A 23,352-nucleotide genomic window follows, 5' to 3' on the forward strand; every position below is an offset into this window, starting at 1 on the left:
GCAGGCTCCGCACTCAGTGTTAAGGTTGATGTGGGGGTCAGTCCCACAACCCTGGGATCATGACCTGAGCCAAAATCAAGAGTTGGACGCTCAACCAACTGAGCCACCCAGATGCCCTACAAGTTCATACTTCTAATTAAGATTTTCAGTATATATTTTTCATATTGAGTCTGATGAAGTAATTTACCAAGAATTTAAAAAATTTTAGAATCTTTAAAATCTGTTGCTCTGAAAAGCACCCTGAGAATTAAACTAATTTTTCTATGGATAAATATTTTGGTTACATTTGTGTATGCTATCTTATCCTGAGCATTAAAAAAAAAAAAGTTTCATTCTCTTACTCCTTTTTATAGTCTAGGTCTTTTGAAAACAGTTTTTACAATAGAAAGTAGATCCCTTCCCTGGTCTCTTCATTGCAGGTAACTGGGTAGAAATTCTGCTTTCATGAATCATGCACACTGTGTGGTTCCCTGCAACCTGATCTGTCACACCTGACAAAGATTCCCTGATGCTAGTGGTGGTAGGGAAGATGGTGACAATCTCTGCAACAGAGTGACCTAAGGACAGATCCTGCTAGAGAATGTCAAAATGGCTTCCCAGGGAGGGACCAGAACCTTGTAAATAGGGATGGAGAACAGAGTGATACTAACAGAGTCATTTTAACTACAGAAGAAGCCCTAAAGTCCTTTTGTTTATCAAGGCTGATTTCTTATCCACCTGTGACTGCAAAGGAGACTGTTCTTTGGGGCAAAGAGCGCAACCCCTATTTAGGATTTATAGTCTGCACCGCTACACATCAAATGGATAGAGGTGTGTGTATGGCTTTTCTTACAGCGGATGTCCTCTTTTTGGTGTTGCTGTTTGCTGGTATCTATAGATGTCTATAAATAGCGTTAGAAATTTCTATTAAAAAATGTTAGAGATACTGTAGTTTTTACCCAATCATTTACTAGTTACAAGTTGCTTATTAGAAAGGTAGAATCTGAACATTTTATGAGCACAAAGATAGTATCAGAATGGGTGTGGTCCCTTACTCTTAGAATCTGTGTAGAGGTTCATTTGTTCTAAAATTTCTTGTTTATTGGAAGGTGGTATGGTGTAGTGCAAGGAGCTTTGAGCATTGGACTTAATTGTTTTATTCATTTCATATATTTGACAGATACTATAGTTTGTGTACTGTGTGCCAGTCATAGTTTTAGACTCTTGAGATACAAAGATAAAACAACAACAACAAAAAAACAGTCGCTTCTCTCAAAGGGTCCTGGTGGTAAAGGAGGAGATAGACACATAGATAATTTTAATGTGGTCTGACAAATGTAATGATAGAGATGCCCAGGGCATTAGGGGAACATAGAAGAAGAATGCTTTTTTGAATTTCAGTTCTTCATATGTAAAATGGAGACAAAAAAGAACCTATTTTACTGGGTTGCTCTGAAGATTAAATTAGATAAAGAATATAAAACACAGTAGAGATTTGGCACAAGTAGAAGTATGTATGTGGAACCAGTTATTATTTTACTGCTTTGTAATATATTGTGGCTGTTCAGGGATACTAACTTACTAATGACAGAGAATTGCTCAAAAGTATTTATTTGGAATACCACGGCAGAACTGTAATCCTTGATTTGACTTCTTGCAGTGGTCAGGTTCCTTTGGAAATAGTATTTTCTGAATATCTTGCCTGAGAGAACCCCTTGGTTGGAGTTTCAGATAGTCTTTTCTCAGAAATGTTAATAGAAGTTACTCAGCATCAAACAGTTGGTGTAGTCAGTTGGTTTTTAAGTAAACTGTGTTGAGTCCTATGGAAAGAGGGGAAAGATCTAACTAAACAGCTTTCTGTTTAGATAAACTGGATGGGGGAGTGGGAGGGGGTTGGTGACTTGTAGGATGTACTTTTATTTTCACTTGGTTCATTTCTTGAAGTGAGATTTCTTTTGAGGCCAGAAGGTAAGGGCTAACCTTTAAGTGATCAAGATTCAGTGTCCAAGTACCTTATTTGAGAAATGACTGGGTAGTATTTTAAAAGGAGTAGAGGCAGCTCTTCAGAGACTGAATCCCTGACTACACAGCGCTAATAAAAACCTGCCTCGCTTATGTGTTTTCCTCTTGAGATTCCTCCATTGTAGTTAATATTTAAATAGAACTTTTAAATGGTGCTGAAAAAAATCCTCCTTTATATAAAAATGTTCAGAAACCTTCTGGGTTGCCTATGAATGTGATTGGAAATGGTATTGTATTCACAATAAGACAATAATAGACTACTCCTTCTTGAATACATTAATAGTTGAAGGTACATTCTGTGCATTTTACAGAGCTGGTGATGAATACAAAGGAGTGTTAGTGCTGGGTGTGAGCACCAGTGACATTCATGTCATATAACATTTCTGTGCTTAGTGAACTTTAGAATGCCAAGTAACTACTCAATTGCCATTAACTTTCAGTAACTCAAAACTACTTGCAAGTTTTAGGGTATATTGATTTTTCTCCCTTCTGTTCAAATGGCTTTGCATGCATAAGACAACTTTTCAGTGTAAGATTTATGAACAGAGGAACCTGGGTTTCTGAGAAGCTAAGTGACTAAGCTTGGAATAAATGACATCCAGAACTTCCAGACACAGTTGGTTCTCCCCACCTTTTAGAGAAGAATAATAGAACCAGATCATCTCCCAATAGTTGGCAGGGTCAGCTTCCAGAAACAAAGTAGAGGGGATGCTTTTTTGCTTTTGCCAAAATATGGTATAATGGAAATACTAAAGTTTTGATGCCACACAAGCCTGGGTTCAAGTCTAGATTGGCCACTTCCTAACTTTGTGATCAGCAAGCAGGTTACTTTATCTTTCAAACAAATCTCAATTTCCTCTTCTGTAATCCTGGAGCTAGTGATACCTCTGCCAGTTGAGTTGTGAGAGACAGGTATGGAAAATCCTTGCCCAGGCCTAGTATAGAATATGAACTCAACCACTGTTAGTTCTTTTTCTTGTTTCTTTTTTCACCCTTTCACAGTATGTCTTTTCAAGTATAAGGCAGGTGTGTTGAAAACAACATTTTCTGGCAATTGTAGAAACTGTTTGACTTGGTATTTAGATGGCCTGTTTCCCTCTGTTGGATCTCATTCACAGGCAGTAGATTTTAAGGGTGACCTAAATCAAATCAAATCAAAACAAAACAAAACAAAACAAAACAAAACAAAACAAAACAAAACAAAAACCCAGTTGCCTCGGAGCTCAAATTATCTACCTGTTGCAGTTTTGGTCCTTGTACCGGAAGAGGGTTTATTTTTTTTCCCATAGTAAGGCATAATAACAGCCCAGGTGTTCCTTGCTCTTAAGTGGAAGCAGTGGCTGGCTATGCAGGACAGTTTCACATTGATTGGTTAGGACACGCTGTCCTTTGAAGCAAGTGTTAGGCAGTAGTGCTGCAGTGCTCACGCATACTGTTGAATTAATCGCTGCAGAGTTCTTGGATCTGACCTGTAAAGGTAAAATAAAACTGCCTCTCAGAGACTCTGGCAACTGTAGGAAAAATGGTGATTATAAAACAGTGAGAGGAATAAGAGAGAGAAGGTATAAGAATGGCTTTGGCAGAATTGTCTTAATGACTTTTATTTGACCATTCTTAAATATTTGGGTCTTAGTTCTATTTCCACTTTTGATCCAGAAGTCACAGATAAAACAGAAGAGGTGGTATATCTTACTGGTCTAAGGTGAGGCCTAGCTCTTAAATTTTAGTTATGCTCCTTTTGCTTAGAACTCGCCTTTCCTAACTCCTTATGTCTGAAGTCACTTGCAATGCTCACAGTTCTTTATGACATTGAAAAAGTTTCTTTGAGATGCTGTTGATAAGCATACTGACTTAAGAGCATGAGAGAGAGAATGCCCTCAGATTTTGGAGCCAAATAGTCCTTGATTTGAATTTCAGCTCTTCCTCTTATTTGTTCTCTAACTTTGGGCAAGTTGCTTTACTGTTTTGGACAGTGCTTTCTTCATGTGTAAGAAAGATGATGTTAATACCTTTGTAAGATTGCTATGAGGCTTAAGTGAGTATTACATGCAGAGTGCTTAGCATATAGTATGCGGGCACTGAATAAGTATTAACTATATTAGTATATCTCCCAATCTTCAGACCTGAATTTGGCAAACTGATTGGTATTTTCTTAGAAAGTAAATGAAATATGGGATGGACTCTCTTGCAGTTCTTTGAAGGAAAAGATGTTATTATAAAGTTATTATAGTTGCCATTTGTTATTTTCTTCAGGTTGATAACAGGGAAAATGCTGAGAAGGAAATAGCTATTTCTACTGTCTCATCCAGTACCCAGGTGTCCTGCCCACTATGTGACCAAGACTTTCCACCCACAAAGATTGAGCGACATGCCATGTACTGCAATGGAATAGGGCCAAGTACAGGTAAGACTTACCAGGATTTATCAAACTTCTCTTTGCATGATAGTTTTGTAATCCTCTATAATACAGTACAGGAAAAACAGACCACTCTTCCTCAAAGTTAAAGTTGTTGGGTTTGTCTTTTTCTCTTTCCCATATCTGTTCTTTATTTCTTTGGCAGGTATGCTCTTTTGTTGCACATACTTAGGAGAAAGGGAGGGAAAAAATCTTTCATCTTGGTATAGGTGGGCCAAAAATCAGTGTGATGCTGTGGACCTTCCATTTCATCTTTTATTTCAAATATTGAGATTCCATGGAGCTTGAGGAATTAAGTTCTAGGGTTGCCTGTTTTTTTTCAAAATTGAAGTGTAATTTACACAATGTTATAAGAGTTGCCTGTTGTTTTTTTTTTAATTCAAAATAAATCCCTTGTGGGGTTTATTTATGTGTGTAGAAATTCTAACTAAAAACAGAAGCCAAAAAGTATCCCCCATTTCTGTTCATGTGCTATATGTCTCTGCTGTATCACCCCTGGAACCGTTGGTTACCTCTTGAAGACTACATCAAAAACCTTAGTTTTGGTGCAGTGTGAGATATTGACCAAGAGAATCTGCTTGTTGATCACAGTCCATTACCATCCCCAATCCTGCCTTTCCTTAAGCGTGTTGCACTTCTTAGTCCCACTTGATTCCCATAACTTGGAAGTATTTAGTCTGAAATTGTATAATTGTGAAGTATTTTATAAGGTAGGAATTCCAGGAAAGAAAGGCACATGTTATTTAATTTTTCCGATATAACACACTTTTTATTTATTATGTAAGGAAGTACCTAAACTTATAAACTTATAATTAAATAAATTTGTAGATTTTTCTGATTATAAAGTAGTACATGTTCATTGTAATAATAATTGTTTATATTTATTTGTTAAAACTTTTTTTTTAATATTTATTCATTTTTGAGAGACAGAGTGTGAACAGGGGAGGGGCAGAGAGAGAGGGAGATACAGAATCCAAAGCAGGCTCCAGGCCCTGAGCTGTCAGTACAGAGCCTGAGGTGGGGCTCGAACTCATGAATCACAAGATCATGACCTGAGCTGAAGTTGGAAGCTTAACCGACTGAGCCACCCAGGTGCCCCATATTTATTAAATACTTAAAATGAGTCACATACTACTTACATAAATGGGACCATGCTATAGTATATATATTATTCTATAACTTGCCTTTTTTTATTTAGCAGTAAATTTAGATCTTTCCATGTACAGATATGCTTTTTATATAGTGGACATCTCACCATCTGTAAAATTTTCTGTTTTGCTTTTTCTACTTACTAGCATGAAATTTCCCCCATGTCACTAAAGTTACATGTGTATATATATGTATATATGTATATATATATATATTTTTTTAACTTAATTTATTTGTTTACTTATTTACATCCAAGTTAGTTAGCATATAGTGCAATAATGATTTTAGGAGTAGATTCCAGTGATTTATCCCCTATGTATAACACCCAGTACTCATCCCAACAAGTGTAATCCTTAATGCCCCTTACCCATTTAGCCCATCCCCCCACCCACAACCACTTCAACAACCCTCAGTTTGTTCTCTGTACTTAAGAGTCTCTTATGTTTTGTCCCCCTCCTTGTTTTTATATCATTTTTGCTTCCCTTCCCTTATGTTCATCTGTTATGTGTCTTAAATTCCACATATGAGTGAAATCATATGCTATTTGTCTTCCTCTAATTTTGCTTAGCATAATATCCTCTAGTTCCATCCACGTAATTGCAAATGGCAAGATTTCACTCTTTTTGATTGCCAAATAATACTCCATTGTATGTGTGTGTGTGTATATATATATATATATATATATATATATATATATATACACACACACCTCATCTTTATCCATTCATGTGTTGATGGACATTTGAACTCTTTCCACACTTTGTCTACTGTCGATAGTGCCGCTATAAACATCGAGGTGCATGTGTCTCTTCAAAACAACACGCCTGTATCCCTTGGATAAATACCTAGTACAGTTGCTGGGTCGTAGAGTAGTTCTATTTTTAACTTTTTGAGGAACCTCCATACTGTTTTCCAGAGTGGCTGCACCAGTTTGCATTCCCACCAGCAGTGCAAAAGGGATCTCCTTTCTCCGCACCCTCACCAACATCTCTTGTTGCTTGAGTTGTTAATTTTAGCCATTCTGACTGGTGTGAGGTGGTATCTCATTGTGGTTTTGATTTGTATTTCCCTGATGATGAGTGATGTTAAGCATCATTTCATGTGTTGGTTGGCCATCTGGATGTCTTCTTTGGAAAAGTGTCTATTCATGTCTTTTGCCCATTTCTTCACTGGATTATTTGTTTTTTGGGTGTTGAGTATGCTAAATTCTTTATAGATTTTGGATACTAACCCTTTATCTGATATGTCATTTGCAAATATCTTCTCCCATTCTGTCGGTTGCCTTTTAGTTTTGCTGATTGTTTCCTTCGCTGTGCAGAAACTTTTTATTTTGACGAGGTCCCAAGAGTTCATTTTTGTTTTGGTTTCCCTTGCCTCTGGAGACATGTTGAGTAAGAAGTTGCTGCAGCCAAGGTCAAAGAGGTTTTTGCCTGCTTTTTCCTCAAGGATTATGATGGCTTTCTGTCTTACATTTAGATCTTTCATCCATTTTGAGTTTATTTTTTTGTATGGTATAAGACAGTGGTCCAGGTTCATTTATCTACATTTTGCTGTCCAGTTTTCCCAACACCCATTTGCTGAAGAGACTGTCTTTATTCCACTGGATATTCTTTCCTGCTTTGTCAAAGATTAGTTGGCCATACATTTGTGGGTCCATTTTTGGGTTCTGTCTTCTGTTCTATTGATCTATGTGTCTGTTTTTGTGCCAGTATTGTACTGTCTTGATGATTACAGCTTTGTTATACATCTTGAAGTCCAGGATGGTGATACCTCCAGCTCTGGTTTTCTTTTTCAACATTACTTTGGCTATCCAGGGTCTTTTCTGGTTCCATACACATTTTAGGATTGTTTGTTCTAGCTCTGTGAAGAATGCTGGTGCTATTTTGATAGAGATTACATTGAATATGTAGATTGCTTTGGGCAGTATTGACATTTTAACAATATTTGTTCTTCCAATCCATGAGCATGGAATATTTTTCCATTTTTTTGTGTCTTCTTCAATTTCTTTCATAACCTTTCTATAGTTTTCAGTGTATAGATTTTTCACCTCTTTGGTTAGGTTTATTCCTAGGTATTTTATGGTTTTGGTGCAATTGTAAATGGGATTGGTTCTTTGATTTCTCTTTCTGTTGCTTTATTAGTGGTGTATAGAAATGCAACCAATCTCTGTGCATTGATTTTATATCCTGCGACTTTGCTGAATTCATGGATCAGTTCTAGCAGTTTTTTGGTAGAATCTTTCGGGTTTTCCATATAGAGTATCATGTCATCTGCGAAGAGTGAAAGTTTGGCTTCCTCCTTGCCAATTTGGATGCCTTTTACTCTTTTATGTTGTCTGATTACTGAGGCTAGGACTTCCAACGCTATGTTGAATAACAGTGGTGACAGTGGACATCCCTGTTGTGTTCCTGACCTTAGGGAGAAAGCTCTCAGTTTTCCCCCATTGAGGATGATATTAGCGGTGGGTCTTTCATATATGGCTTTTATGATTGAGATATGATCTTTCTGTCCCTAGAAGGCTTTTATCAAGAAAGGATGCTGTGTTTTGTCAGATGCTTTCTCTGCATCTATTGATAGGATCATGTGGTTCTTGTCCTTTCTTTTATTGATGTGATGTATCCCATTGATTGTTTTGTGCATATTGAACCAGCCCTATATCCCAGGTATAAATCCCACTTGGTCATGGTGAATAATTCTTTTAGTGTTGGAACCCATTGGCTAGTGTATCTTGTTGAGGATTTTTGTATCCATGTTCGTCAGGGAAACTGGTCTGTAGTTCTCTTTTTTAGTGAGGTCTTTGTCTGGGTTTTGGAATCAAGGTAATGCTGGCCTTATAGAATGAGTTTGGAAGTTTTCCTTCCATTTCTATTTTTTGGAACAGCTTCAAAACAATAGGTGTTAACTCTCTTTAAAAGTTTGGTAGAATATATCTGTTAAGTCCATCCAGTCCGGTGTATCCTGCAAAGCCTTTGTTTCCTTGTTGATTTTCTGTTTAGATGATCTGTCCATTGTTGTAAGTGGGGTCTTGAAGTCCCATATTATTTATGGTATTATTATCAATGAGTTTTTCTGTATGTTTGTGATTAATTTATATATTTGGGTGCTCTCACATTTGGGGCATAAATGTTTAGAATTGTTAGATCTTGTTGGATAAACCCCTTAATTATGATATAATGCCCTTCTTCATCTCTTGTTACTGTCTTTATTTTAAAATCTAGATTGTCTGATATAAGTATGGCTGCTCCAGCTTTCTTTTGCAACCATTAGCATGATAGATGGTTCTCCATCCCCTTACTTTCAATCTGAAGGTGTCTTTAGGTGTAAAATGGGTCTCTTGTAAATAGCATATAGATGGATCTTGTTTTCTTATCCATTCTGTTACCCTATGTCTTTTGATTGGAACATTTAGTCAGTTGACATTTAGAGTGAGTACTTAAAGATACGAATTTATTACCATTGTGTTGCCTGTAGAGTTGGAGTTTCTGGTGGTGTTCTCTGGTCCTTTCTAGTCTTTGTTGATTTTGTTATGTTTTGTTTTGTTTCATCTTTTCTCCCCTCAGAGAGTCCCCCTTAAAATTTCTGGCAGGGCTGGTTTAGTGGTCATGAACTTCTTAGTTTTTGTTTGTCTGGGAAACTTTTTATCTCTCCCTCTGTTTTGAATGACAGCCTTGCTGGATAAAGAATTCTTGGCTGCATATTTTTCCGATTCAGCACATTGAATATATCCTGCCACTCCTTTCTGGGCTGCCAAGTTTCTGTGGATAGGTCTGCTGCAAACCTGATCTGTCTTCCTTTGTAGGTTAAGGACTTCTTTTCCCTTGCTACTCTTATGATTCTTTCCTTGCCTGAGTATTTTGTGAATTTGACTGTGATAGGCCTTGTTGATGGTCGGTTTTTGTTGAATCCAATGGGAGTTCTCTGTGCTTCCTGGATTTTGATGTCTGTGTCTTTCCCCAGGTTAGGAAAGTTTTCTGCTATGATTTGCTCACAAAAACCTTCTACCCCTTTGTCTCTCTCTTCATCTTCTGGGATCCCTATGATTCTGATGTTATTCTTTTTTAATGAGTCACTGAATTCTCTAATTCTTATATTGTACTCTTTTGCCTTACTCTCCCTCTTTTTTTCTGCTTCATTATTCTCCATAAGTTTGTCCTCTGCATTGCTGATTCGCTGCTCTGCTTCATCCATCCTTGCCACCGTGGCAGCCATTTGAGATTGCATCTCAGTTATAGCATTTTTAATTTCATCCTAACTAGATTTTACTTCTTTTATCTCTGCAGAAAGGGATTCTGTGCTTTTTTCAACCCCAGCTAGTATTATCGTGATTCTAAATTCTGGTTCAGACATCTTGGTTGTATCTGTGTTGATTAAGTTCCTGACTGTCATTTCTTCCTGTTCTTTCTTTTGGGGTGAATTCCTTCGTTTCATCATTTTGGAGGAAGAAAATTAATAAAATAAAAAATAATAAAATAAAAATTAAAATAACACAAAAAATATAATAAAAGGATGCCAGACTCTAGGTGTGTTTTGGTCTGGTTGTTGAAAGAAAAAATCTATAAATTTTTAATGCTTATTTATCTTTGAGAGAGAGCGAGCACATGTGAGTGGGGGAGGGACAGAGAGAAGGGGACAGAGAATCTGAAGTAGGCTCTGTGCTGACAGCAGAGATCCCAAAGAGGGGCTCAAACTCGCAGACCATGAAATCATGACCTGAGCTGAAGTCGGATGCTTAACTGACTGAACCACCCAGGTGCCTGTAAAAATATTTTTAATATTAAATATTCCGTGATCTGAATTGCCTCCATTTACTTAACTGTTATTCATTTAGCATGATTCAGGTCACCATGTTGTTGAGCCTATTATGCATGAAGTTGTTGCTGTATTTTGGGGTTATTTCCCAAGGATGTATATCACTAGCTCGGGTGATAGTAAAAAAAAGATGGGCTCTAGAGTCTAGTTATTTTGAGATTGAATCCCATCTTTGTCACTTAGCAGTGTGTGATTCTGTGCTGAGTTCCTACCTTCCTTTTATGCAGCTTTCAAATTAACAGTAATGACCTTGTTTATTTTTTTAAAGGTTAAATGAGATATCTTAGGGAGAGTGCATAGTACTATTCCTAGCACATTGAGTAAGAACTTAAGAACTTAAAAACAATTTTTTTTTAATGTTTGTTTATTTTTGAGAGAGAGCACAAGTAGAGGAATGGCAGAGAGAGAGAGGGAGACACAGAATCTGAAGCAGGCTCCAGGCTCCAAGGTGCCAGCACAGAGCCCGACACAGGGTCTGAACCCAAAAACTGCGAGATTGTGACCTGAGCCAAAGTCAGATGCTTAACCAATTGAGCCACCCAGGCACCCCAGTACTTAAGAACTTTTAGTTGGCTGTTACTATTCTTGGTAGAATTACTGGGTTTGAGATTTTGTCATCATTTTTAAGCATCATTATAATAGCATGGTCATCTTTTAAATGTAGTGAAAGTTGAAGACCTACATTTGATCATCATCACCTTCTAGTAGAACACTGAAGGACTAGGGCTTTAGATGCAATTTTAATTTGACAGAGCTCTTCAGTCTGAGTTTTTAGCAGAGAGTTCCAGTGACTGAAAGAACTCTGGAGTTGGACATCTGGTGACTGGAGAAGGAAGAAACTATCTTGCACATCTCACCAAACATGCTTATCCAGCTGGTATTAATTATCTGAGTCAACAACCTACACAGCATTGAGGTCCAGAGATAAATGAGTTTGAGAAGCTGATTGTACCTTGAGCTGTAGAAAAAATAACTTTATGGTCATAACTTTATTATGACCATAATAAAAATAATATTATGGTCAGAGCTGTTAGGTAAAGGGTAGTATAAAGTAGCTCTTGCTGACACCTCCCAGACTGAACTCTGATAGTCTGTGCTTAAACAGCAGGCTTTGGTATTCATTACTGTCCAAAGACATCTTTCAGCTATATGATACTTGCTTTTTAGCTTGTTCTTCCTTACTAGAGTTTAGTGGGGCAATTCACAATTCATCTTACTGTTGAAATGAGTTCAGCATTGTTTTTAAGTTTTCTGAACCACAACTTATACCACCAGAACCAGGTTGTTGTCATTGAACTTGTTGAGAAGCTGACACCATCAGGTGGGCAAAGGAGACTGAGACTTGCATTGTCGTTCATTCAGGGAAATCCTTTCAGGTTCTCTTTATTCCCCTGGGACAAGTGTCAGTGACCCTGTCGAATGCTGCTCAGTGGGATTTACACTCTGGTTTTGAGCACTCTTTCAGATGTAGATATATGTGTGTTTTCTGATAAATTGGAAGTATGTATGTTATTGGCACTGTATGTCTTTTAGCCCTGATCCAACTGTCTCAGATATCCATTTAAAGATGTCTGCTATATCCTGAATAACAGTAACACTTTCTTTTTCAAGGGAAATTTGTTTTAAAAATTAGCTGAGGAGTATAATAAAGAGAAATGTAGAATACTGTAAATATCAACACCAGCTTGTGTACCTACAGTGAGAAATTTGATTACTTTCTATCCCCTATTTCCTTAACTTCATTTCATTGAAATATTTATGCTTGGTTGTTTTTTTTATTTAAAAAAATTTTTTTTAATGTTTATTTTTGACAGGGAGAGAGAGAGAGAGACAGAGCATGAACGGGGGAGGGGCAGAAAGAGGGGGAGACACAGAATCTGAAACAGGCTCCAGGCTCTGAGCTGTCAGCACAGAGCCTGACCCGGGGCTTGAACTCACAGACTGAGAGATCATGACCTGAGCTGAAGTCGGACACTCAACTGACTGAGCCATCCTGGCGCCCCAGAACTTTTTTTTTTTTAAATGGTGCTAGAACTTAACATGGGTTACTAAAGAAGTTTGAGACATTTCTGCCATTAAGGAGCTTGCAGTGTCATTGGGGAGATAAATATTAACCTAAGAAATTAATTACAAGATGACATAAAGTGAATGATGATGTACCTGTATGAGTGATTTTTTTTTTAAAGTTTATTTATTTTTGAGAGAGAGAGAGAGAGAGAGAGCAAGTAGGAGAGGGGCAGAGAGAGAGGTGGACAGAGGATATGAAGCAGGCTCTGAGCTAACAGCAGTGAGCCCGTTGCAGGGCTTGAACTCATGAACTGTGAGATCATGACTTGAGCTGAAGTCGGACACTTAATTGAATGAGCTACCCAGGCACCCCTACATGAATGATTCTGACTGTAAGTGCAATAGGAATATGGAGAGCTGCAGTGAATAGGGATGAAATCTCAGAAAGAGGGTTGGTTTAACCTGGGCTAGGAAGGCTAATAGGTTTGGATAAACCCATGGGAAAGTAGGGGACCCTTTATCTTCCTATAGGTTAGATAAGAGAAGGAAGCAGGCGAAAGAGGGGTGCCTGGGTGGCTCAGTCAGTTAAGCGTCTGACTTCTGCTCAGGTCATGATCTTGTAGTGCATGAGTTTGAGCCCCATATCAGGCTCTGCACTGACAGTGCAGAGCCTGCTTCTGAGCCTGCTTCAGATCCTCTGTCTCCCTCTGTCTCTTTCTTAAAAATAAACAAACATTAAAAAAAAATTAAAAAAGGAAGCAAGGGAAACAGCCACTAGACAACAGCTTCCACTTAGTCTTCCTAGTAGTGTTAACTTGCTAACCTAAATTACTCTCTCTGACCCTATAAGAGAATTTGCAGCAGGGAGTCCCCACTGGAACTATTCCACTCTTGATTTATTCCTGTGTCTTAAGAACAGAGTTTGGGGATATAGGTGGGATGGAAAAGTAATTAGGGGAATTATGCAAAGCACCTGCTACTGTGCCATGTGCCTAGCATATCATACGTCCTCAATAACTTTGCTGTCTGTTTGCTTTTTTTTTGCTTTTTTTTTTTTTTCACCATCTTGCCTGCCCCTGTTTTCCTTGCCAGAGATAGTAGTGATTGTTTTGGTTCCTCTCAACATTTTATGACTGGAGACAGAGGCCAGGCCCTCAGCCCAGTTTTTGGTAAAAGGGAGCCCCTCTCCTGCCATGGAAGGGAAAGAGTTACTCTTGAAAACACATAACCCAGGCTGGGAGACCATTCGCCCAATGCCTAAGGAGATGGAATAATAGAGAGGACTTATCTCCCAGAATTAAGTATTCAGCTCTCCCCTCCTTCCTGTTTTCCCCTAAATCTGATCCCAGACATGCTTGGTTTGGCTGTGTAAAAAAAATAGTAATTAGAGTCATTTACATGAAGTGTCTACCATTTATGCCTAGTTACCGTGCAGCACAATAACAATTATGCATATCATTAAATATGTGTCTGATTAACTTTGCTGTAAGTTTTATTTGATTATAATACTACACTCTGAGTAAGTTGGCTCAGTCTGCTCAGTTTGTTGCTCAATGACATGGCTACTACAAGTTTGGAAAAACTAGAAGGAGTGTTCTTTAAAGGCATTGTTTGAAAAAAAAATAAATAAAGGCATTGTTTGAGGGGAGAAGATTTGTTAAATTAATCTAGACTAACAAAGATAGGTTGCTTTTGTATTTGCTTTCTGGAAAATGTGTTTGAGACCATTTTTATTAAAACATTTAGGAAGAATAAAGCTCTCCATTTACTTAGTAAATATTTACTAAGCAACTGCTATATACCAGGTACAGTGAACAGAATATACAAAGTCCCTGTTCTCATGGAGCTTATATTTTAGCAGTGGGATACTGACAGTAAATAAGTAAACATCCAGTATGTTAAGTGGTGATAAGTATTTTGGAGAAAAAGAGGAAGCAGAGGAAGAGAATGGAGAATACTGAGGTCAAGGGGTAGCAATTTAGAATAGGTGGTAGGGAAGGTCCCATCAAGGAGGTGACATCTGAGCAGAGACCTTAAGGAAATGAAGGATTTCGAGGTGGAGAGGAGAGTGTGTTACAGGCAGAAGGAACAGTAAGTACGAAGACTTTTGGTTGTGAACAGGCTTGGTGTGTATGAGAGAATGACAAGCCAGTGTGGCTGGAGTGGAGTTAGTGAGGGAAAGATAAACAGTGAAATTAAAGAGGTAATTGGGGAGGGGACAAGTGGACAGATCACATAGGGTTCTTAGGCCATAGTAAGGACTTTGGCTTTTAATTGGAGCAAAGGAGGAGCCTTTGGAGGGATTTGAGCAAAAAAAATGAATTAATATTTGAGTAAAGGATCACCTGGTTGCTGTATGTATGGATTGTTAGGTGGGGGACAAGAGTGGAAGCTGGGAGGATAGCCAAAATTTTATTTTTGGCAATATGATAGAGTGGGAGAAACATGGGCTTTGGAACTAGGCAGATCTGAATTTAAATGTCCACTGTTAATACTTGTCAGCTGGATAATATTTGACAAATGACCTTACCCTTTTGAGGATCAGATGTCTTGTTTATAAAATTAGTCTGACATCATTAGGATTGTCATGAGAATCAGAGACACTTTACAAAGTACCTAGCACTGTGTTTAGCATGTAATAAGTGTTCAGTAAATAGTAGCTGCTGTTATTGAATATTACTCTTGTCTGTGTAGTCTCTCTGAAGTCTGTTTCTGTGTGCCAATACCTAAAGAATAGTCCATAAGCCAGGTAGAGGGGAAGATGAAAGGCAGGGAAAATTGTAAGGTGTTAAGAATAAGCTAGTAAGAAATAGATGGTGGGAGAGTTAGGGAAGCTGAAGGCATTAACTGTGTACTCTTTGGGCCTGGAGACAGGTGTGGCTTAGAGTCAGGATACTGTCAGGAGTGGATTTTCTTTTCATGGATGTCTCCTCGAAAAATAATAGTGAGTAAGTGGGTGAGTGTAGGTGAGATTCCTTGTTATAAACTTGCCTCAGAGCTAACAGAGAAGGATTGAGGCCTAAAATTAGGCTTACCTTGGGTGGCTTAGCAAAAATCATAAGACCTGAACATCTCTAATGAAGAACTTTTTTTATTTTCTATTAAAAAATTTAAAAATGTTTATTTATTTTGAGAGAGAAAGAGTGGGCATGAGTAGGGGAGGGTTACAGAGAGAGGGAGAGACAGAATATCCCAAGCAGGCTCTGTGCTGTCAGTACAGAGCCCGATGTGGGGCTCAAACTCAGGAACTGTGAGATCATGACCTGAACTGAAATCAAGAGTCAGATGCTCAACTGAGTGAGCCACCCATGTGCCCCGAAAAGCTTTTTTTAATTAGATAAAGTTTGACTTTTTCTTTTTTATATACCTGAATTTGCCTACCTGAATGTAATTTGTACCCCATTTACTCTTCACTCTTGTATCAATATGGTTTTTGTGGTACCTAGGAAAAGTAGATTAACTATATTACTATTGACACCTAACTACTGAGGTGTTAACAATTGGGAAATAGCACAGTTTTAGTAGAAATAACATGGATTTTGGAGACAGACTGGCTTGTGGGGAGATCTACAAATCCAAACATACTGAGATATTATAGTACAGTTGGGCAGATAAAGCATGAACATGAATAACTGTAACACAAGGTCAGAATTACTAATGGACTTAAAGTCTGTGGTGTTTCAGAGGAAATGTGATTAGAGATTGAGATGGAAGGGCATTAATGTAAAAGAACAGTAGGCAACATCACATAAATAGAAAAGTATGAACAGTATACAGGAAAGAGCAAGTGATTCAATGTGGTTGTAGTATGGGCAATATGAAAGGAAATAGTAGGCAATTGTAGAATGACAAATGTAACTTGAATTATGTGGGTTAAAATGGGGTAGAGTTTTTTCTACTTGTAAAAGAATTTTTTTGTGTGTTTACTTCACACTATAGTATATAGGACTCTTTGGGATGCAAGTGTTGAAAATACAATTCAAGTAACTTAAGCAAAAAACAAGTTAGTTTGCATGGTAATTGGGAAGTCTGGTGTAGATTTCAGGCAGACCTCGATCTAAGAGCTCAGATGAGATCTCCATCTTTTGACTCTACTTGTCTGTTTTCAATAGGCTTTTCAAAGGCAAACAGAATGTCTGCCAGCAGCTGTAGACTTTTCACCTTTATTGGAAAGGAGTTCTTTCTCCTGAAACCATAGATCAGTCTAGAGAAAGACTTTTGATTAGTCTTTATTTGATTTAAGTGACCATTCCTGGACTAGTCACTGTAACCAAGTAAGAGGGTATGCATCGTTCTTAAGTCAGAACAAGTAACAAAACCCTGTTAGTAACTGTCAGAAAAATCTGTAAGTCACAGTAACAGAAAACACCATTAACAATAGGTTTAATATGTAGGGTTTCTTTTTCTCATATAACAAGGATCTAGAGAGAGGCAATGGCTCAGTGATGTAATGAAAATTTAGACTTTTCTCTTTTGCTTCTACAGTCCTTGTGGCTTCCTTTTTTTTTTTAATAATTTTTTTAATGTTTATTTATTTTTGAGAGAGAGAGAAAGACAGAGTGCAAGCAGGGGAGGGGCAGAGAGACAGGGAGACACAGAATCCAAAGCAGTCTCCAGGCTCTGAGCTTCAGCACAGAGCCCGATGCGGGGCTTGAACCCACAAACCACAAGATCCTGACCTGAGCTGAAGTCAGACGCTTAACTGACTGAGCCACCCAGGCACACTAATTTGTGACTTCTTGATTCATGGTCTCAAGGTGACTTTTTTATCCTTAGACCTCACATCTGTGTTCCAGGAAGGAGGGGATAAAGGGGCATGGCTATAGATTTTTACTGTTGCAGTCTAACACTCCTATATTATTCTATATAGTCTAATATTCCTATAATCTTGTGGAATTGAGCTTATTCCAAATTGTGGTAGAATTAGGCCAGGTATATATCTGGTGTTCATGTCTTTTATGTATGTGTGTTTGCCTTTATGTATGAAATTATACTGTCTTTGAAGTCGTTGATTAATTTGCTTTGTACAGTGATTCACCTTAACAAAAAATTTTGTTTTCTACTGTTTAATGAAGTGTTGCACTAGGTGCTGGGGGTCCTCAAGAGGTAGTAAAGGGATATGATACAGAGCTGACTGGGACCTCAAATTTATATTCAGGGAATTCACACAGTCTAGTGGGGCAAATAGACTTGGGCATAACTATGACACAAATCATTTGAAGAACTAAAATAAAGACACTAGCTACTCATACAATAGAAGGGGGTTAATTTCTGATTGGTGAGAAAAAGAGCAGATTCTTGTTTAAGGGTTCCCTTAATATTAGGCTTAGGTTTTTTACCATTTTTTTTTTTCCTTCTATTAAAGATACACGTCCAAAATAGCACAAGCCTTGGGGCACCTGGCTGGCTCAGTTGACAGAGCATGTGACTCTTGATCTTGGGAATGTGAGTTGAAGCCCTATGTTGGGTGTAGAGAAAAATAAAATCTTTTTTTTTTTTTTTTTAAGTTTATTTACTTTGAGAGAGAGGAAGAGAGTATGAGTCGGGGAGGGGCAGAGAGAGAGAGAGGGAGAGAGAGAATCCTAAGCAGGCTCTGTGCCATCAACACAGAGCCTGACGCGGGGCTTGAACTCACAAACTGTGAGAGCATCACATTAGCTGAAACCAAGAACCAGACACAACCAACTGAGCCACCCAGGTGTCCCCCAAAATAAAATCTTTTAGTCAAACAAGCAAGTGGGGCACCTGGGTAGCTCAGTTAGTTGAGCATCCGACTTCTGCTTAGGTCATGATCTCACGGCATGTGAGTTTGAGCCCCATGTTGGGCTCTGTGCTGACAGCTCAGAGTCTGGAGCCTGCTTTGGATTCTGTGTCTCCCTCTCTCTCTGCTCACCCCCACTCGCATTCTGTGTGTGTGTGTGTCTCTCTCTCTCTCAAAAATAATAAACATTTAAAAACAAGCAAGTGGCATGAGTCTTACATAAATTGTCTGAATTTGTTTAGAGTTATTTCTTTAAACTAGGATTACTAAAAGTGGAATTACTGAATTATATCTACAGAGTTTTAAGATTGCTTTCTAGAAAGGTTTTAGTCATTTAAATTTTCTCCAGTAGAATATGAAACTATTCCTTTTACCACACTATTCCAAATACTGAGGAATATTCGTTTTCTTTTTCTTTTTTTTTTAATACAGATCATAACATATATGATACGTAAATAATAGCATTTCACTGTACTTTATTTATATTTCTTCAATTAGTAGTAAAGTTAAATTTTTTTTCTTTTTTTAAAATTCTTTAAAATTTAAATTCTTCTTTGAAGAATTGTTCTCTGAACTTTGCCCAAGTATCTTTTGAGTTCTTAGTATTTTTCTTATCCATTTATAGAAGTTATTTATAAATGGTTTGCCTTTTGCTTTGAAGGTGCTTTCCAGGTTTTTTCTACCCATCCATCAGTTTTCACCAGGTTTCCAGATTTATGCAGCCTGAGACACCAACTTCTTGGTGTGAACACTGTCAAAGCTTTTATTTCTTGAAGAAGAGTGCTGATTCTGTAGAAGGATCTAATTCGTGTGAATAGAAGTAGCACTGATAGGGGGAAAAGAGTATTGGAATCCATGCAGAATTAAGGGGGGTGGGCATTAAGGAGAAAGGATAAAGACTTTATTGCTATTGACGGTGGCAGGAAGAAGCTAAGTAGAAGGTGGCGGCCTGGAATTGGAGTCACTAGGAGCCAGATACCCAAAATGGCATACTATTTAAAGTAGATTCCTTTTGAGAACTTGAGTCCAGAACTCTTTGACATTTTCTGAGTGGCCACCATCTTATTTGAATGTCTACTGACATAGCTACTGATGAACTCCTAGACCAATATCTACCTCTACCCCAGACTTAAAGGTTGCACTGTATGTAACCCTTCTCCTCTTGTATTAAGTATTAATAATGTAGCAGCGGTGTGCCTCTCACTTCCCCTCCCCTCACATCTTGGTTGTCTTCTGACAACTTCTCTTCATCCTTTCTGTGGGACATTGCCTCATATCAGCTCCGCTGTGATGCATTAATAAAGTTGCTGTATGGTTTAGCATGTGAAATGGATGTCTGACTGCAGTCTCTGTCTGCTTGAGTCCTTAGTGCCTTCATTCTTCTCATCTTATTCCTCTTAACATTGGCTTTGTCTTTGCTTCAGTTACCCCTACTCTTTGTGCCTCACTGCTAAAGAGCCAGACCTCAGGATTTCTTTCAGCAGTGTTCTGCCAGATGTGCTTATTCTTTCCTGAAAAATAAAATAGCTCTTATTAACACCTGAGTTAATATCCAAAGCATTATGTGTTGAAGGAATATTATCAGCTAAAACCCACTTCAGAGAAGTTCTCTCATTTCATGATCTAGTCACACTTTTTAACTTGGGCATTTAGAACATTTTAAGAAAGAAGGAAGTTCAGGGAATTAATATTAGATCAGTCATCTCCTTTAAAACTATTTTAGAGCCACAGGCAGGACTTTAGTTACCTCAGAGGATAAATGTTATTGTTATCGTCATTTTATTCATGAGGAAACTGGCTTCAGAGAGGGCAGCATCAGATAGTTAATAAGCAGTAGATCCAGGGCCTAAGCCCAGGTTGGCCTGACTCAAGAGCTAGCATTCTTCATTGCTACAGGTTCATTCTGCCTTCCCATGTATGGAGACAGGAATACACAAAGTTTGAGGAGAACATGGAAGCCTCAGTCAGTTTTAAGAGGACAGAGTACTAGAATCCTTCATCCCTGAATGCAAACATGAAATCTGATCTCATCAGAATTGACCTTGTCAGCTTTTAAATTACCTGGGAGAAACAGTTTGATGGATTCAGACTATTTCCTAGTGAACTGAGTTGATATGACATAAGTCACCTCTGTAAAAGCGTGTGTGTAAAATGAAAGGATCAGATGAACTATCAGAATTACTTCTGGTGGTGGCTGTAGAAATTGTCCATTCACAGACTGACTTATTACTAAGGAGTCTAAGGGCATAATATAAAGGAAACACTTGATAGCAAGATAATATTTTTCCATTAAGTAAAAGGATTTAATGTGCCAGGTCTTTACAAATCATACCTAATATGAACCAATAAGAGCTACCGTTTATGAGCACCTGTTATATATCTGGAACTGTGCTTTTTGTATAATAAGCTTTTGAAGCAGATATTATTCCACTTTTATAGAAGAGGAAACTGAGGCTTCACAGGAAAATAATTTTCCCAGTATCACATTCCTAGAAAGTGGCAGGAGCTGGCATATATACAAGCAGCTTAAATTAAAAAACTCATACTCCGGGGCGGGGGGGGGGGGGCCTGTGTGGCTCAGTCAATTAAGCTTCCCACTCTTGATTTCAGGTCAGGTCATGAACTCACGGTTTGTGAGTTTGAGCCCCGCATCAGGCTCTGTGCTGGCAGTGTAGAGCCTGCTTGGGATTCTCTGACCCTCCCCCCTCCCTCCCCCTGTTTCTCTCTCTCACAATAAATACATTTTTTAAAAAAGTCAAAAAACCTCATACTCCAAAGAATCATCCAGGAATGTTCAGATTAAAAAAAAAAAAAAACAAGAACGGGGCGCCTGGGTGGCTCAGTTGGTTAAGCATCCGACTCTGGGTTTCAGCTCAGGTCGTGATCTCACGGTTTCATGAGTTAGAGCCCCACATTGGGCTCCAAGCTGACAGTGCAGAGCCTGCTTGGGATTCTCTGCCTCCCACTCTCTCTGCCCCTCCCCCACTTGCTCTGTGTCTCTCAAAATAAATAAACTTTTAAAAAATTTATTAAAAAAAAACAAATTTCAGAATACTAAATTTAACATGATAGTCAATATATTGTTTTAAGAATTTATGGTAAAACTGTGTGTTTGTATAATAACAAATTATATAATTTTGACAATAAAGGCTTCTTGGTGGAGATGGGTGGAGGCAGACTATGGGATCAGGAAGAAGCACACAGATAATCAATTTTGAGAATAGTGTAGTGTTTTGTTTTTTTTTAATTTTTTTAAACATTTATTTATTATCGAGAGACAGAGAGACACAGAGTGTTAGCAGGGGAGGGATAGAGAGAGGGGAGACACAGAATCTGAAGCAGGCTCCAGGCTCTGAGCTGTCAGCACAGAGCCTGACGTGGGGCTCGAACTCATGAACTGTGAGATCATGACCTGAGCTGAAGTCGGTCGCCCAACCAACTGAGCCACCCAGGCGCCCCGAGAATAGTGTAGTTTTTAAGTTGGATGATTGGTTTGGATATATATATTTTTTGTACATATTATAAAAATTTTAAAGAGCTTGTATGTTTCTGTTATGCTTCTTGTTATTCATTTCACTCCTATAGGAACCTTGATAAAGCAGCTACTAGTAAAATTCAGAGAAGTTCAGTTTTTTCTCTATATGAAACTCATTTAGTATTACCTTAATTTAGGCTCTGATGATAAGATGTAACCACTGGATATACTTGCCATTAATAATTCTTGTGTTTTTTTAAATGTTTATTTTTGAGAGAGAGTGTGCACACAAGTGGGGGAGGGGCAGAGAGAGAGGGAGACAGAGGATCTGAAGCATTCTCTGTGTTGCAAGCAGAGCCCAGTGCAGGGCTTGAACTTGTGAACTGTGAGATCATGACCCGAGCTGAAGTTGGACACTTAACTGACTGAGCCACCCAGGTGCCCCCTCCCATTAATGATTCTTTAGAGAGAAGGCTCTTAGGTTTTTTCCTAGGTTCTTTATATCTATGCTTTCATACCAGTTTTTTCAGAAGACAATGGCCAGTTTAATTTTGATTATTGTCTTGCAAAAGGACTTCTTGTGATTGTTTTAAATACAAACATATAAAATTCAAACATAAAAATTGAGAGAATAGTAGTACTTTGAACCCCAGGGTATGCCACTTGTTCATCAGCTCATGGTCACTGGTGTTCTATCTATATTCCATCCATAACCTCCTCTCCTCAGATTATTTCAAATCAGATCCCAGATATCATTTCATTATAATACTAGTTATTTTTGAAAGAGAAAATCTCTTTAAAAGAAAAACTGGGGCACCTGGGTGGCTCATTCGGTTGAGCGTCCAGGTTTTGATATCCACTCAGGTCATGATCTCGTTGGTGGGATCAAGCCCCAGGTCGGGCTTTGCGCTGGCGGCCTGGGAGCCTGCTTGGAATTCTCTCTCTCTCTCTCTCTCTCTCTCTCTCTCTCTCTCTGCCCCTCCCCCGTGCATGCCCCCCTCCCCTTTCTATAAATAAATAAATAAATAAATAAATAAATAAATGTAAAAGAAAAAACCAATCTAAGCATTATATTATACCTAAAAAATTAATATCATCAAATATTTGGTGAATTCAAATGTCCCTTAGTCTCCTGATTGTTTGAAATCAGAGTTTAACAAGGTTTACACATTGTAGGGAGTTTTTTTTCTTAATTGTTTATTTTGAGAGAGAGAGAGAGCATGCAAACAGGGGAGGGGCAGAGAGAGAGGGAGAGAGAGAAGCCCAAGCAGGCCCCACGCTCAGCTCAGAGCCTGACTTGAAGCTCGATCCCACCACTGTGAGATTGCAACCTGAGCCGATATCAAGAGTAGGTTGCTTAACTGACTGATCCACCCAGGCGCCCTGTAGAAAGTTTTTGATGCTAATATCTTAGGCTTTCTTAATTTATGGGGAGATTCACATCCCCAAAATGTTCCTTTTTAAGACTTAAACACTCAGGATTTATATTCATAAGCTTAGTATTGTTATTCACAGTAACTGTGTCATAGCCATTTTTACTCCTTCCACAGCATCTTAACAGTGTTATGCAGGTAGGCCCTCTGAAAATGTACTTTTTTTTTTTTTTAACATTTATTTATTTTTGAGACAGAGAGAGACAGAGCGTGAACGGGGGAGGGTCAGAGAGAGAGGGAGACACAGAATCTGAAACAGGCTCCAGGCTCTGAGCAGTCAGCACAGAGCCCGACGTGGGGC

The 23,352-nt window shown here is 38.3% G+C and overlaps 1 protein-coding gene across 5 annotated transcripts in view; it reads left to right on the forward strand.

Annotated features, from left to right (window-relative positions):
- UIMC1 (ubiquitin interaction motif containing 1) overlaps positions 1 to 23,352 on the forward strand; it is a 117,978-nt gene that overhangs the window by 72,053 nt on the left and 22,573 nt on the right. For all 5 annotated transcript variants that reach the window (XM_043594825.1, XM_043594740.1, XM_043594479.1 and 2 more), the window contains one exon: positions 4,255 to 4,405. In XM_043594825.1, the coding sequence (XP_043450760.1) occupies positions 4,255 to 4,405 (151 nt within the window). The remainder of the gene's footprint in view (positions 1 to 4,254; positions 4,406 to 23,352) is intronic.

The sequence above is a fragment of the Prionailurus bengalensis genome, chromosome A1 (genome assembly GCF_016509475.1).
Source record: "Prionailurus bengalensis isolate Pbe53 chromosome A1, Fcat_Pben_1.1_paternal_pri, whole genome shotgun sequence".
Classification (NCBI taxonomy): Eukaryota; Metazoa; Chordata; class Mammalia; order Carnivora; family Felidae; genus Prionailurus; species Prionailurus bengalensis.